At 52.7% G+C, this 15,286-nt stretch overlaps 1 protein-coding gene across 4 annotated transcripts; it reads left to right on the top strand.

Moving 5' to 3' along the window:
• The first annotated feature begins 802 nt into the window (after positions 1 to 802).
• Positions 803 to 14,793, top strand: FBXO46 (F-box protein 46). Of its 4 annotated transcripts, none has more exons than XM_037136788.2 (3): positions 827 to 875; positions 11,961 to 12,014; positions 12,323 to 14,793. In XM_037136788.2, the coding sequence occupies exon 3, from the start codon at positions 12,400 to 12,402 to the stop codon at positions 14,209 to 14,211; it is 1,812 nt and encodes a 603-aa protein (XP_036992683.2). In that variant the 5' UTR covers positions 827 to 875; positions 11,961 to 12,014; positions 12,323 to 12,399; the 3' UTR covers positions 14,212 to 14,793. The 4 variants fall into 4 exon arrangements, with proteins under 4 accessions (XP_036992682.2, XP_036992683.2, XP_053524427.1 ...); XM_053668452.1 differs by having other exon boundaries at positions 858 to 875; positions 11,937 to 12,014; XM_037136787.2 differs by lacking the exon at positions 11,961 to 12,014 and having other exon boundaries at positions 803 to 875.
• Positions 14,794 to 15,286: the final 493 nt, after the last annotated feature.

Genomic DNA, 15,286 nt, shown 5'->3' on the forward strand with positions numbered 1-15,286 from the left:
AATGTGCCGTTATATAGCAAACTCTCCATTTTAGAAAGTCCAATTTCATGGCCCTTGAGGAGAGACTGGAAAATGAGTGAGGAGTAGAGGCCCCGGTGTCCAACATATTTCAGTACCAATCACTTTCTTGCTGTGTTGCCATGGAGAAGAGGCCCAATCTATTTCTGCCTTATTTATACACTTAGAATAATTCTTACTAGGATCGTCTTGCATATAATTAGCATGCAATATTTACTCGACACTTCTTTACACTATTCTGGGTGCTTGAACAAGACACACAAAGGTGTCTGTCGACATGGAGCTTCTAGTCTAACTACAATGCGGACAAGTTCCTAGTCATCGGGGTTTCTTCCCTCCTAAAGCTTAATTTTTTTCATTTGTTAATTAGGGGATGGTGGTAAGAAAACCCCGGGGGGGGGGGGATGGATGGAAAAGTGTTTGAGAAAATACAGGGCACTGTTAATTACTGTACTGATAAGTTTACGTACATCGATAAACCTGCCTTTTCCCAATTCTCCACCTCTCACAAACGTCCCTTTTGCAGTTTTCTCAATTCCCTTTCCAAGGGCCTGGGGCCAAAATGGAGGAGCTTGAACTCCATCTCCCAGCGCGCCAGGCGGGAGCGCTGTCTGCGCCTGCGCTGCCAAGCTCCATCTCTGCCTCCAGAGAATTAGTCATTCTTTTCTCCAGCCCGCCCCGTTGGCCTCCTCTCCCACCTCCAAGCTTGGCCGTGCTGCCTTCTGGGAGGTGTAGTCCGTAACCGCATGGACTCCAATTCCCAGCGGGCTTCGGGGCGGGAACCCGGAAGGGGAGGCTGGAGAGGAGCGAGTGGGGGGAAACCCGCGTAGCTGAGAGAGCTTCGGCGCGGGGAGATGGTGAGGACCGCAAGCGGGGGCCCGGGGGCGCTTAAGAGCCGAGGCGGGGGTTCGGAACCGGGTGACGTGAAGGGAGAGGTAGGGGCTAAAGAAGGAGCTGGATGAAGGGAGATCGTTTCGGGGAGGGGGTTAGGAGGAAAGGAGCGGAGGGAGTAGTAAAAGAATGGGGGCTGGGGATGGGTTTTGGAAGTGGGGAGGGAGTCGAGCTTTGGGACTGATTGTAAAGGAGCTGAGAGCTTTGGGAAGGGAGTCCCGAGTAGGGGAAGGGGCTAGGCGTCCAGGCAGAGGCCCTGATGGGGGCAGTTTTGAGGGAGTTAACCTGGGGGATATGGAAAGACATGGGTGGTCAGGGCTAGATGAATGACGGGGGCTGGAGGTTTCGAGGGGAGAGGTCAGCAGTGGATGGTGGGTGGGGGCCCCTGGATCGGATTGGGAACTGGAGAGCAAGTTGAGATAGTGGGAGAGAGAAATCAATGGTAGAGTGTTGTGTGGGTTAGGCTCCAGGACTAGGGGTGGGATGGGAGCGTGGGATTAGCGGCCTGGATTTAGCGATAGTTTTCCTAGCTCAGCCAGAGACTCCTGATAAACTGGACAGGCACAGAACTGTAAGATAATATGACCAGACGGGCCATCGAGACAACATTTTGCACTCTCATTTGTCCAGTGGGATTTGGGCAAGTGTAGTGGTTTATGTGTATGGTCAGCTCGGCATTCAGATCTCTCATTCTGCTACTCCTTTGTGACCTGTGCAAGGTTCCTCTCTGTGAAACAGTGCCCTTATCTGTATTGTGGGAACAACTTGTCACTGAGAAGAGGGGAGGGGCCATAAGATCTTTACCCTGACCAGCAGTAAATCCTCAGTCTGAGAGTTGTTGGTGAGAAGTTCCCCACCCCAGGAATGTGACTGGGTCGCAGGTGCTAATGGAGTCCCTCCTTTTCAGTTCAGCCCCAGGGGCGTTTTCTCAAAAACCTGACACTGACCTCGGCACACCCCAGGTCAGAACCCTGCAGGGGCTCCGGGCAGTCTATTGTTGAGGAAGTGCCTGACCCTGTTCTTAGTTGTTCGAGCGCCTTAACTCCTTTAATTCTGACAACACCCCTAAGGTGTAGGTGCTGTAACTATTTCCATTCTAGGGAAAGGAAGCAGAGGCACAGAGAAGTTAAGCAACTTTCCCAAGACCATTCAGCATTACACGGTAGAATCAGGGTTGCAGCCTAGACATCCCGGTCCAGAATCTGGCTTTTACTGCTGTAATTTAGTCCCCTCTCCTTGTCCTAAAGTACCATGTCCCGAGGAGACTCAGGAATGGGACAGAGTCTCAAGAACTGAAGCAGTCTGCAGTTGAGGTTTAGTTCTGCCATTTTCTTGCTGTGTGACTTTGGGCGAGTGTTTTGGCCTCTTCTCAACTATAGAATGGGATCAGCGACCCTAGGAAGGTTGCAACGAAGGTTCACAGGGGTAAGCAGGTAAAGTGCTTGGAATAAGTGCTCAGTACATGAGCTGTAATTAAAAGAAAGGAAAAAAAAAACCCATGAATGGGAAACACCCCTGAGAGAGAAGACAGAGAGGTACCCGTGAGCGGGACATCAGCCAGGCCCCTCCTTTCCTTTCTCTTCCAGGTCACCCCAACCCCCCCCCACCACATCCTGACTCTTCTGGTTCCCCATCCTCTACCCCTGGGCTCCCAAGGTGGCTCCCCAGGGGGGTGCTCAGAAACTCAATCTGTCCTCATTCCCATCTGTATCCACAGCCAAATGTAAATAATTCACTTGCCAATGCCCAGCCTGGCCCAACTCCAGGTATTTCAGTGAATAGGAAATATTTCTACAACTGTGTTTTCTTTTTTTCTCTAACCACCTCCCCCCCACCGCCCCCTCCCACTAGCCTCTTGGACATTAGGGCCTCACTGGACAGTTCGGCAACTTTGTAACGCATCGTGAAACAGTTCGGTCCTGCGTTTATCGCATAAACTCTTTGACTCTGATAGGAAAGCTTTGGTGTCAGATAGGTCCAGTTTCAAATCCCCATCGCTGCTGCTGTGTGTCCTTGGCTGAGTTGGGTTCCCACTCTGGGCCTCCGTTTTCTCATACGTAAAATGGGGCTACATTCCGACGGTGAGGGTCTTGTAAGGAGTTGGTGAGGTTAACATGTGAAGTGCCTAGGGCTTCCAAAGCCCTTAATAAGTGTGCCGTCTTTTAATGATTTTTATGCTCTCAAGAAAAATGTATTGAGCATGCACTCCGGAACCAGAACATCCTGATTTGAACCCTGGCTCTGTCACCCACCACCTGTGTGACTCTGGGCCTCAGTTTCCTCTTATGGAAAGTGTAAGTTTATTTCTCAAGGGGTCCACAGAGGTGTGAGAGCACCTACTGTGCGCCAGGGCCTGCCCTTGGGAGCTTCCTGTTGTCACAGCGCTGGTGGCACTTGTGCTCATTTGTCAGGTTTGGGTGATTCATTTTCAGCCCCTCATGCCAGCTTTGCCTGCTCGTCATTGTTTGCGTAGACTTTTTTTCACCCTTTGTCTCCGACGGTCAGTGAACTATCTGAATTCCTGTTGCGTTGGGGAGAAGTTGCCAATCTCTCCTTCATCCCTGTCCCCTTGTGTCACATCTGGGCACCCGGGGGCGATGCGATGCTTTCTTCCCCTCTTTATCTGTGTGTCTTAGAAAATACATCTGCTTTCCGAGTTATTTCGCGTTTTCTTAAAATCTTAAATGTATTTTCAGCCTGTGCTTGTCTGAAGCTTACTTATACAAAGTGATATTTTTACCATGTTTAATGGTGTATTTCTGGCAGCTGTGGTTAAAGCCATAGCGTTCCTAAAAGCACAGGTGTTGTAAAAAGACGGCTCAGCACCTGCTTTGTGATGCCACCCTGACCCCTTAAGATCGTAACTTCCCCCTTAATACTCCCAATCCCTCTTACTTGCTGTCTGTTCCTTGTAGCTCTCGCCATCTTGAAACTTACTATATGTTTATCACCTTCTCTCCAGTTTGTCAGCCCTGGGAGGACAAGGACTCCGTTCTCCTTTTCCTTGCATATCCCCAATGCTCGGAACAGTGTCTGGCACACAGTAATGGCTCTGCAAATATCTGTTCAATTAACAAGTGACGTCCAATAACCAACCATAGCAAAGGACTGGCCACGCTTTGGTTATTGTGCGGGACTAGGGTCAGAACATGAAACAGAGAGGGAAGAAGCCTTTGGCTTGGTCAGTGATTTCCAAACTTTTAGGTAGTCTTACTTTTTGTTAATAAATCACAGCACCTGCATAAGGAGTCTCGCCTTGAGGCCTAGTTGGCACTGAGCGCTCTCCTAGGTTGATCTCAGTGAGTCATCCGTCAGCCCAGGGGTGGGTGCTTTTATGACCTGCATTTTACAGTGGGGAAAACCGAGGCATGGAAGGCTAAGCATCCTGCCCCGAGCTCATGCCCCCAGAAGTGCGAGCACCAGGTGCTGGCAGGCCCTTTCTGGAGGCTTTCTGCCTCCTGGACCTCCTAGGTCCTGATGGTTTGGATTTACATGATCCCTACTGTTAGGGAGCTAGCTAATAGGAAGGAAAACTTGCCAGGGAGAGAGTCAGCAGACCCTGAGGCCGAAAAGCCAAGAGGAGGGTGCGGATGGATCAGGATTGCAGGCAGGGCTGCGGCGGGGTGGGGTGGGTCGGGGGTATGGAGAGGGTAAGGGACAGAAGGAACAGGAACACAGCCTTGGTGCCCTGCCACCGATTCCTGTGTGAGTGTGAGGAAGCATGTTCCCAGAGCATCTGGGGTGGGGGCGCCCCAAGGTGGGAGAAGGGCGTCACCTGCCTCAGTACGGGGGCGGGGGGGGGGTAAGACATTTATTTTTACCATTTCCTTTTATCTTTCTTTGGTTTGCCCAGTTGATGTTGTTTCCAACATCTTAAGTGTTTGCACTTAGCCCGTGAATTGTCTGCCTTTCTCCTTGTCTTTGTGCATTTTGGAGACTTCCCTAGACCTGGTCGTCAGCCGTCCCCCTACACTCTCCCTCTGCCTTCATCTGGGGTTCCTTTGGCCTCTTTTGGGGGGGCAAGATCATATTTCCCCAATCCGATCGCTGCTTTTTTCTTGGTTTGCTCCTTCATTTGGGGGAAGCAAGTCCTCCAGTAGCTTCCTGACAAAAGGTTCACGGACATGTAGTTGTTGTCAACTTGCACCTTTCACGGAAGGGTTTTAAGCAGGCGAGTGGTAGGGCCTGGTGTGTGTTTGGAAAGCTCTCCCTGGCCGGCATGGAGCTGGAAGGGCTGAGCTCTCCCAGCGAGCCAAGTGTGGAGGCTGGAGCAGCTGCGCCTTGCAGGAGCGGTCCCAGCTTTCCAGAAACCCACAGGGTGGGGAGGAGGTGCTGTCATTCAGCGGGGCCAGGTCCTGCAAGGGGAGGCCCCAGGAGGAAAAGGTCCCATGTAGCTTGGGAGGGCGCGAGGACACCTTCATCTTGGGGACAGGATTTCCACAGGTGGATTTGGTGGGAACCAGCTGTTTGGGTTTTTGGGGTTTTTTTTTCTTTCTTTAAGATTGTGTTTATTTAGTTTTAGAGAGAGGGGAGGGGACAGAGGAAGAGAGGGAGAGAAACACCCATCGGTTTCGTCTTGCACATGCCCCTACCACACACACCCCTACCACACATGCCCCTACCAAACACGCCCCTATCACACATGCCCCTACCGGGGACCTGGGACTGGGTCCCAACCCAGGCCCAGGCCTGTCGCCCAGGGCTGGAACCAGCTGTATTTTGGTTTTGTTTTTTTGTTTTTACGAGAGGCCCGACATAGATGATGTACTGAATGAACGGCGGTTTCAGAAGTTCGTTCATTAATTCCAACAGCTATGCATGGCACACCTACGAGGTGCTAAGGGCATTGTTTCTCGAACTTAACTTTGCATACCAGCGCCCTGGAGATCTTGCGGAATATCACGTCCTTACTCAGCAGGTGTGGTTGAATGCTGGAGCACTGACAGACACTCCCAGGGACCTTGCCCTGGCGCTTTAAGCAGCCAGGCGCCTGGTGCTGCTCTGAAGGCCGGGACACAGCAGTGACGAAAGCAGACAGAAGAACTGGCCCTGGGGGACCTTTCATTTTAGCGAGGGGGAGACTGACAACTTAACGAAGTTTATAGTATATTACATAGCAATGCGTGGGAAGGAGGAAATATAAATCAGGGCAGGGGAAGGAGAGAGTGTATGTCTAATGCGGGGTTGGGGGGGTGCTGCGGTTCTGAATGAAGGAAGGTCTCATGAAGGTGATTTGTGAGCCACACCTGGGGGACTAAGGGGGTGAGACCTCTGGGTTCCCAGGGAAGGGCCATCTGCGGGGTGGGGGGGCAGAGAGTGCAAAGGCCCTGAGGATTGAACAAGTTGATCCTCACCAAGTGCGCCATACGCACAGTAACTGTGCTCTGGAGACAGCCGAGCCCTTTGATTTAAAGCTCTGCCACAAAGCTACGTCCTAAGCCAATTCCTTAGCCATTCCGCCTCTCCATTTAACGTGAGATTAAAATAGTGAGATACGGGAATCGAATGAGTTAATGTTTACAGAGCACTCAAGCAAAGCTCGGCTCACAAGTGATAGTGGCTGTTGTCATTGTTTTCTCTCTAATTTATGCTTGTTGGTCATGACTGTTTATTTGGATTTCTGCCTCCTTTCCCATGAGCTCTTCCTGGTGACCTCAGTGCCATCTCTTTGTCCCGCGCACGCGACCCAGGGCCAGCGCGCAGGAGGACCTCTGATGTCGGACTAGGGATATAAAACGTGGTCTCTCCAGTTGTTGGGGGCCATTCCATCAAGGGTGTTCCTGGGTGGCTCAGGTCCTTGCTAATTTCACCCTTTCAACTCATCTTTATGGAGAGAGCTATGTTGAGGTTTCTCATGACAGTTATGGATGCGCCAAATTTTATCATGCTTTTTTTGCGGTATATATTTGGAGACCATAGTATTAGGAGCACTTACTGTTTTTATTCTGCAATTCAACTCTTACTGAAGACTATTCAGTGGCAGGAATACTCTGCGTATTACACTATGTTTTAGACATTCAATAAAGAATTCAAGCCCTGGCTGGTGTAGCTCAGTGCATTGAGCATGGGCCTGTGAAGCAGAGGGTTGCTGGTTCGATTCCTGGTCAGGGCATATGCCTGGGTTGCAGGCCAGGTCCCCAGTGGTGGACACATGAGAGGCAACCACACATTAATGTTTCTCTCCCACTCTTTCTCCTTCTCTTCCCCTCTCTCTAAAAATAAATAAAATTAAAAAAGAGAATTCATTAAAACTGATTTTCACAACACATTCATCAAAAAGAGCCCTAAAAGTTGTTGAAAGTGCATTCTAGCACCTGTCCAGAGTTTGTGTGGGGGTGTGTGTTCTGAGTTTTTAATTTACATCACCGACTGTCTATTTTTCTCTTATTTTACTATCAAGTTAATCTACACAGCTTTTTTAATTTGGATTTTTTAAAGACTTTATTTAGTTTTAGAGAGAGGGAAAGGGAGAGAGAAAGAGAGGGAGAGAAACATCAGTGTGTTGAGAGATGCATTGCTCAGTTGCCTCTCGTGAGCCCCCACCTGGGACCTAGCCTGCAACCCAGGCATGCGCCCTGACCGGAAATGGAACCAGCAACCTTTGGGATTGCAGACAGGTGCTCAATCCACAGAGCCACACCAGCCAGGGCAAGCAGGTTTTTTTAAAAGTCAAAACTATTCATTTCCACTCTGCAGCCAAATTATGACATGACGCTTATGTAAAGTTTCTACCTTCGCGGCACTTCTGTTGAGAACCTTTTTGTATAAGTAATGGGTAAGTTTGTTTTGTTACGACCTTGGTCCGTAATAATGTCTTTTGCATTTGTCACTTATATTTGTTTCAGTGGTAATGTCACTCCATTTGTCTCTTGGTTCGTGTTTGCTTGATCAGTCTCTTTCCCTCTTTTTACTCTCAGTCTTTCTGTGTTGTGATGTTTTATAATAAGTGGATCTTTGTGGAGCATTTTCTGAAAGCTGACCTACTGCAGGGCCTTGTCCCGGGCTCAGTGTGTGAGGAGTTCAAAAACTCTGCCCCAGTGACCCCTCCGGCTAGAACACAGACAGACCTGGGTGTGAAACAGAGGTCACCCTGCCAAGGCCTTGTGAAGTTAAGGACAGGGAGCTGCAGGGAAGGGAGCTTTGATTCATCCAGTCCCATGCTGGGCACCATGGGGATAGCAAGATGACCATAATAGCTCTGTCCTGTCCTTCTGTTCCCCAAGGGGTTTTCCAGTTCAGTGGAGGAGACTGACCCACCTTTAGGCAGTTATGATCCACAGTGGGAAGGGCTGGGACAAGGGAACCCCAGGGTCCCCCTGGGGGCAGGAGGGTAGTTTCCAGGAAGGGGGCTCAGGGGAGGCCTCTCTGTGAAACTTCCATTTCAGCAAAGAAAGAAAGGAAGGAAGGAATTGAGCTAATATGGAGATTTGGGGGGAAAGCATTCTGGTTAGCAGGAACAGCAAATGCAAAGGCCGTAGAAGGGAAGAGCTAGGTGACTCCGATAGCAAGGCCAGGGTGGGAGCCCAGCGCTTGGAGCCTTACCCAGCCTGGGGGGTTAGCGACTTGGAAGGAGAGGGTGGCTGAGCTGAGACCCCAGAGAATAAATATATAGTGAAACAAGAGGGTGCCGTAATCTGGAATCAGATTCCCCGGGTTCGCATCTTGCTCCAGTCACACCAGTTCTGTGTGACCTTGGCCTGGTGAGTCCACCTGTCCTGCCTCCGTTTCCTCATATGGTGTAGATGATACTATTGTCTACACTACTACTGCTACTGAGCCTCAGACAAGGCTGAGTATTCTAACTAATCTCTATGCCAGATTCAGGGCCAACGCTGGGGTCCCCTGGGGGTGGAGGAGTAGGGAGGGATGAGCCTGGATGAGGGAGGTACCTGGACGTTGTCGTGACATGTTTTGAATTGGGGAGGGACAGGGTCAGGTTTGTGCCTACCTTAAAGGGTCTTCTTTAAGAAGACCTTCCAGTGGTGATGTGTGGGATGGTTGGAAGCTGGAAGCAGGTAACGCTGGGGCGGGGTAGTCGGCAAGTAAATGATGTCTGGACAGGCGCCTGCAGTAGGGGCACCTCTGGGTGTCTCTTCAGTCAGCCTGGCATTGAAAGGGTCTGGACCAGCACTGTTCAATAGAAATACAATGCTAACCGTATGTGTAATTTAAAGTCTTCCGGTAGCCACATAAAAGAGGTCAAAAGAAAGATTGTTAATTCGAAGTATTTTACTTAACTACATTATATAAATGTTACCTGAATAGGTAGTCAATATTTAAAAGTCATTACTGAGGTGTTTCATATTCTTTTCTAGTACTGAGTCAGATTTGAGTGCCTCATTGGTAAGGCTGGACAGAGAGGCTCTTTCGGCCATACGGCCTGAGCCTTGAATGCCATGCCCCAGAGGCTTGGACTCAGTGCCGCGGTAGCCTTCGCAGCGTTCTGCTACTTGGTTGTCCAGTTCTCCCCCCCAGGAAATCTCGGCCCCCAAGGTTTCCAACCAAAGCTAGGCACTCTCAGATCTTTCTGCTTGCTTCCTTCCGCCCTGGAGTCCAGTCCCAAAGCGGCTTGGACCTTTAAATCTCAACTGGCAATCAGGGCTCCTGCTTTAAGGGAACGTCCTGTAATAAACATCGCCTTGAATGCGCTGGCCTCCGTCCTGGCCTGGTTCCTCCTTTTGGCAGGAAGTTGGGAGTTGTTCTATGCTCTCTTACACGCTGCTGTTTCCACACCTCCTTGTCACCTCTTGCCTACTCCTCCCTCTTTCGAAGTTGGGCCCCTCGGCCAAGGCCTTCCTTATATGGACATGACCCCAAACGGCAGCCGCTCATTGGCTGGGGGCGTCACGCGCGAGTCTGTCAACAAAGGGGCGGAGGGAAACGTCTTGCTCCCGCCCGCGTCGCAGCCAGAGGAAACGAGCGGGTGGGCGGGCCCTGTACCCTCTCCTGCGCCTGCGTGTGGTCGCCAAGGTCTCCTGCTGCGGGGGGCGGGGCTGGCGGGTGAGGGTGCCGTGGGGGCGTGTCAAACCTTTGAGGGTGGTCTGAGGGGGTTGGCGGATTCCAGGGCAGTTGCAAAATTTGGGGATTCCCTTTCCATGGAAACAATATTTTGGGCCTTGGGCAAGTGTCTGCGTGTGTTTGGGGGACGCTTCCCTTGGGCCTTGGGGTTTGGGTTTGGGTTTCTTTTGTAATGTGGTAGGTTCTGTGTTTTGTAGGGGTTCTCCTTTGTGGTTGGGGATATTCGGTGTGTATGATTTGGGGAGCTCACAGAGAGACTTAGAAGCAACATAGACTCCACGAGTACCAATTCTGGAGCCAGAATGCCTGGGCTTTCGCTTCTTCTGACTTCTTCCTACCTATCTGACTTCAACCTTTCAGTGCCTCATCTGGACACAGGGATGAACACACAGCCTGCTTCATAGGGACTGGGAGGGTCTGCAGGAACTGTTAGAACAGTACCTAATTAGCGACCATGCCGTAAGCATGTCCGCTATTAAAACATTTGTAGGGTTTCTTTGTGAGTGTTTGGGGGGGTTCTTCTGACGGAGACATACATGGTTTGAAATTGTACTAGGGAGCTTTTACATTTTAGTGAGTTCTTTTGCCATTTGAGACGCGTCTGTGTGATTAGGGAATACACGTAGAGATTTGAGCTGAGTATAGGATGTTGGGAAACTGGTTTTGGGGCATCTGGGAGTTTGGGAAATTGTGGTGTATGTTAGAGTTCTTAGTAGGCTTGGCTTTTGTGAAGGGTTCCTTGAGATTGGGGCTTTCTGTGCTGGAGGGGATATTTATAGGTTTGGAGGTCTAAAGTGGAATTTGGGAGTGTCTAAATATTTTGGGGGGCATTGATGTTCTGGAGGTGAGTAGGAACTGATTGGAGGATTCCAGGAAGTGGTCCATTTGGAGAGGGAGAACGCCTATAGGAAATGGCCTTCGTTATGTTGGTGTGCATTTCGGGGCATTCGCATGTATTGGTGGTTAGTAACCTCAAGCATCTGTAAGTTTTAGGGGCCATATGGTGATTTTTCTTTTAGCAAGGAACTGGAATTCCAGCAGAGGCTCTTAAGTATTTTAGTGGTAGATGGGATTAGGGCTAATGGGGGTAAGGATTTTTAGGATTAGGACTCTCTTTATGACTGGTGTCTGGGTGTTTGAAGCCTGTCTGGATTTTTAATGGAGACTACAGGACCACAGAATGATAAATTTCTAGTGGTGTTTGTGGAATTGCCTGTATTCAGGATGGTCTATACTTAATGGGTCAGCAAACTTTTTTCCATAAAGGGCTAGATAATGAATGTTGCAGGTTTTTGCAAGGCCGTACGATCTCCACTGAAACTACTCAGCTCTGCCATTGTAGCGTGAAAGCAGCCATAAACAACAAAGCGTGTTTCAATAAAACTTTATTTGCAAAGACAGGCAGTAGGCCACATTTGGCTCCAGGGCCACAGTTTGTTGACCTCTGGTCTGTAGACGCGTGGAAGGGCTGACTTGTGGAAGGAACTTTGGTTTCACTATGTCTGGACGCAGGTGGGCCAGGGACAGGTCGGGACTGAGGGACATGCTCCCTGCTGGCCCTGCAGTGGAAAATGGTCGTGTCTGACTCAGCAGCAGAGTTGTCTCCAGATTAGGTCATGCACAAAAACTGCTGCAAAATAAAGTGATCATTATTAAGGCAGCCTGAATTGCAGAGTCTGGAAAGCAAGTTTGAGGGCCTGGTCTTACGCTCTGCACCCTTCCCCACTCCGGGCCTCTGTGCAGCTCAGAGGGGAGGCTAGACTAGAACAGGCCTTCTTATCCCAGGGGTCTATGGATGTACTTAGAGGAACTACCTGCACGGTGTTGTGCAAGTGTATGTGTTTTTCTGGAGGACACACAACTCAAGAAATCCTGAAAGAGCCCCACAAAGAGAACAAAGCGAGGAGCCAGTTTCTTCAGGGCCTGTCTGGCTCTGGCCTCGGGTTTGCTTCCCCCGCCCAGCCTGTCTTGTTTCGTCTGCGGGCTGCAGTCGCCATAGCTGTGGGCAGGGCTGGGAATTCTTGTCTTTTCAGGAACTGGCTACTGTGGAGGAACAAACAGAAAAGGGAGGAGCCGTCTGTCTGTCGGTTGGTATTTTCACTGATTTTGAAGGGGCCCTGGCAGCAGGAGGTCCCCGGATCGGCACTGAAGGCAGGGGCAGTGGAGTAGGATCCGTAGGCGTGGAGCAAGCTGCCTGCTCCGTTCATACTCTGGGTGTTAAAAGAGCAGGTCCCGCTTCCTCTGCGACCCTTCCTTGGCTTGCCTGTGCAGTGGGGCAGGAGCAGAGTTCTTGGTGGTGTAATTTGGTTGGTTCCATCAGAGGAGGTTGAGGTTAGGGTGGTACTGGAAGGGCAGGCTTCCCCCAGCTCCCCAACCTTCTCTTTCCTGTCTCCAGGTGGCCCGTGGAGTCCCCTACCACCGTCCAGGTCCTGAGATGCAGTGACCCCTGCTTGTCTGCCACCATTCCCCAGAATGGACCGTGGCAGCCTCCTGCCCTTCCAGCTCTGGTGCCCCCGGCCCTTTGGCACCTATTCACAGAACCAGCCACGCCCGCCTTCCGCAGCCCTCAAGCCGTCGGCCTGCGCCGAGCCAGGCGGCAGGGCCGAGCCAGACCACGGGCCTGCCCACTCAGAGAACACACCTCCCGCCTTGGCCACGGAGGCCCCGGCCTCCCAGCCCACCCCGCTCCTCTCAGCCGCAGCTGCTGGCGATGAGGGTCGAGTCCTGCTGGACACGTGGTATGTTATCAAGCCTGGGAATACAAAGGAGAAGGTGGCCTTCTTTGTGGCCCACCAGTGCGGTGGCGGCAGTCGGGCCAGCTCCATGAAGGTCAAGGGGCACTGGGGCAGTGACAGCTCCAAGGCCAAGCGGAGGCGGCGCTGTCTCGAGCCTACGAAAGCTCCACCGGACCCAGGGGGCCGGGAGGGGCCTGCTGCTGCTCAGGGGACCCCAGCCTCAGCCGGGGAGGATGTGGACCTCCTCTCTGTGGCCGAGATGGTGGCCCTGGTGGAACAGCGGGCCGCTCTCGCCCTGCAGAACTACCCACACCCTGGCACCCCAGCTCCTATGGTCTTTGTGTCCGCAGAGCAGGGTGGGCCTGCCAAGGGCCTGGGGTCTGAACGGCGGTCTGGTGGCGGGGACTGCAGCCGTGTGGCCGAGGCAGTGGCCCACTTTGAGGCCCAACGGGACAACCCTCCAGCCAAGGGCCTGCGCAAGGAGGAGCGGCCTGGGCCAGGCCCCGGGGAGGTACGAATCGCCTTCCGTATCTCCAACGGCCGAGAGCCCCGGGCACCGGATGGCAGCTTGCCCAACGGGAGCGCCGGCCGACAGGGTTGCGCCTACCCCGGCAGCCCTGGCCCAGGGGCGCGAGCCAAGGACAAGATCACCTGCGACCTGTACCAGCTCATCAGTCCCTCTCGGGACGCCCTCCCCAGCAATGTGGAGTTCCTTCTGGCCAGGGCAGATGAAGCCAGTGAGGGGGAGACCCCAGCCCCTGCCAGGCCTGAGGACACCCCCCCAGCTCCCCCCCCACCCCCTGCCCGGGACTGCGGAGCATCGGGCTTCCACGTGGACGTGGTGGTGACGGGCGTGGTGGACGAATGCATCTTCTTCGGTAAGGACGGTACCAAGAATGTGAAGGAGGAGACAGTGTGCCTGACAGTGAGCCCCGAGGAGCCCCCTCCGCCTGGCCAGCTCTTCTTCCTCCAGTCCCGTGGGCCCGATGGGCCTCCAGAACCGCCCCCAGCTGACTCCCCGGCCACTGCACCAGGCCCGGACGATGCTGAGAGCACCGCGGACACCTCCCTGTGCCGCCTGTACCGGCACGTGTCCCACGACTTCCTCGAGATCCGCTTCAAGATCCAGAGGCTGCTGGAGCCTCGGCAGTACATGCTGCTGCTGCCCGAGCACGTGCTGGTCAAGATCTTCAGCTTTCTGCCCACCCGGGCCCTGGCGGCCCTCAAGTGCACCTGCCACCACTTCAAGGGCATCATCGAGGCATTCGGCGTGCGGGCCATAGACTCACGCTGGAGCCGAGACCCCCTCTACCGCGATGACCCTTGCAAGCAGTGCCGCAAGCGATACGAGAAGGGTGATGTGTCGCTCTGCCGCTGGCACCCTAAGCCCTACCACCACGACCTGCCTTACGGACGTTCCTACTGGATGTGCTGCCGCCGGGCCGACCGAGAGACGCCGGGCTGCCGCCTGGGTCTGCACGATAACAACTGGGTGCTGCCCTGCAATGGGCCCGGCGGGGGCCGGGCTGGCCGGGAGGAGGGGAGGTGAAGCCGGGGGCAGGGGGAGAGCCCACCAGCCCACCCCCTCCCCGTGGGAGCCGAGAGCCAGGACTGGGTCACCAGCCCATACCCCCGGTCCAGGCAGTATTGACCGCCCCCTCCAGGACTGATCCCTCCCAGGCACAGGGGGTGACCCAGGAAAGCACTCTGATTGACCCCTATGGGTTTTCTACTCTTGAGACCCAGGGCCGGGGGCCCTCGAGGAGGGTGTTTTTTTAATCAGCATCTCAAGTTTTTCTGCATTCAGCCCTAGCACCCATCCTGCCACTCTCTACACCCCAGGGACCCACCAGCAGGGAGCAGACGGCAGCTAATTTTGGTACTACTTAAGGGTTCCCCCATCCTGGCCCCGTCCTGCACCCTTCCCCAGTTCGCTGAGTTTTCTTTCCCAAGAGGCTGCAGCACCCAAGGCTGGCACCTCTCCTAAGCTACCGTGTGAAGGCTTCCCCTCTTCAGAAACTGGGGGGCGGGGAGCATCTGATCACAGATCAGACTGGGCATGTTTCTTGGCAGCCTGCCATTTCCAGATGTCTTCCCCATCAAAAAATAAAAATCACTGTTTTCTCTTTAAGTTAGTTACCGGTCTCTCCACTTCCCCCGAAGGGGAAGAGAAAAAAAGAGGAACTATAAAAATTTCTCCCCTCCCTTTATTTAAGCTACTGCCATACCCCCCCCCCAAAAAAAAAAAAAAAGCTGTGAAGCCCCTTGCCTCGCTCTTGACAGCGTGGGGGGCCTGTGGGCAGGGACCATGGGCTTGAATTTCCGGGTTGCTTTCCCTTCCGCTCCGGGTACTTGTTCGGACGTCGGGGTCTCCGCCCTGAGCGCCGTATTTCTTTAGGAGCCTCTGGTTCACTGAGACCTTTCTTTTTCAGGCGGTTTGATCTGGGGTGTTTCTGTTTGTTCTGTTTGGGTTTTTTGTTTCTGCTTTTTTTGTTGTTGTTGTTGTTCATTTTTCCATCCCTATGGTTCTGGAAGCTTCTAGCGTGTGGCATCTGACCAGTTTTGAATTGGTCCTTTCTATAAAATCCGTATTTATAAGGCTGGGCCCCGACTGGTTTTATGCC

This window comes from Artibeus jamaicensis, unplaced genomic scaffold (genome assembly GCF_021234435.1).
Source record: "Artibeus jamaicensis isolate MK-2021 breed Jamaican fruit bat unplaced genomic scaffold, CSHL_Jam_final contig_1526, whole genome shotgun sequence".
In the NCBI taxonomy this organism is placed as follows: Eukaryota; Metazoa; Chordata; class Mammalia; order Chiroptera; family Phyllostomidae; genus Artibeus; species Artibeus jamaicensis.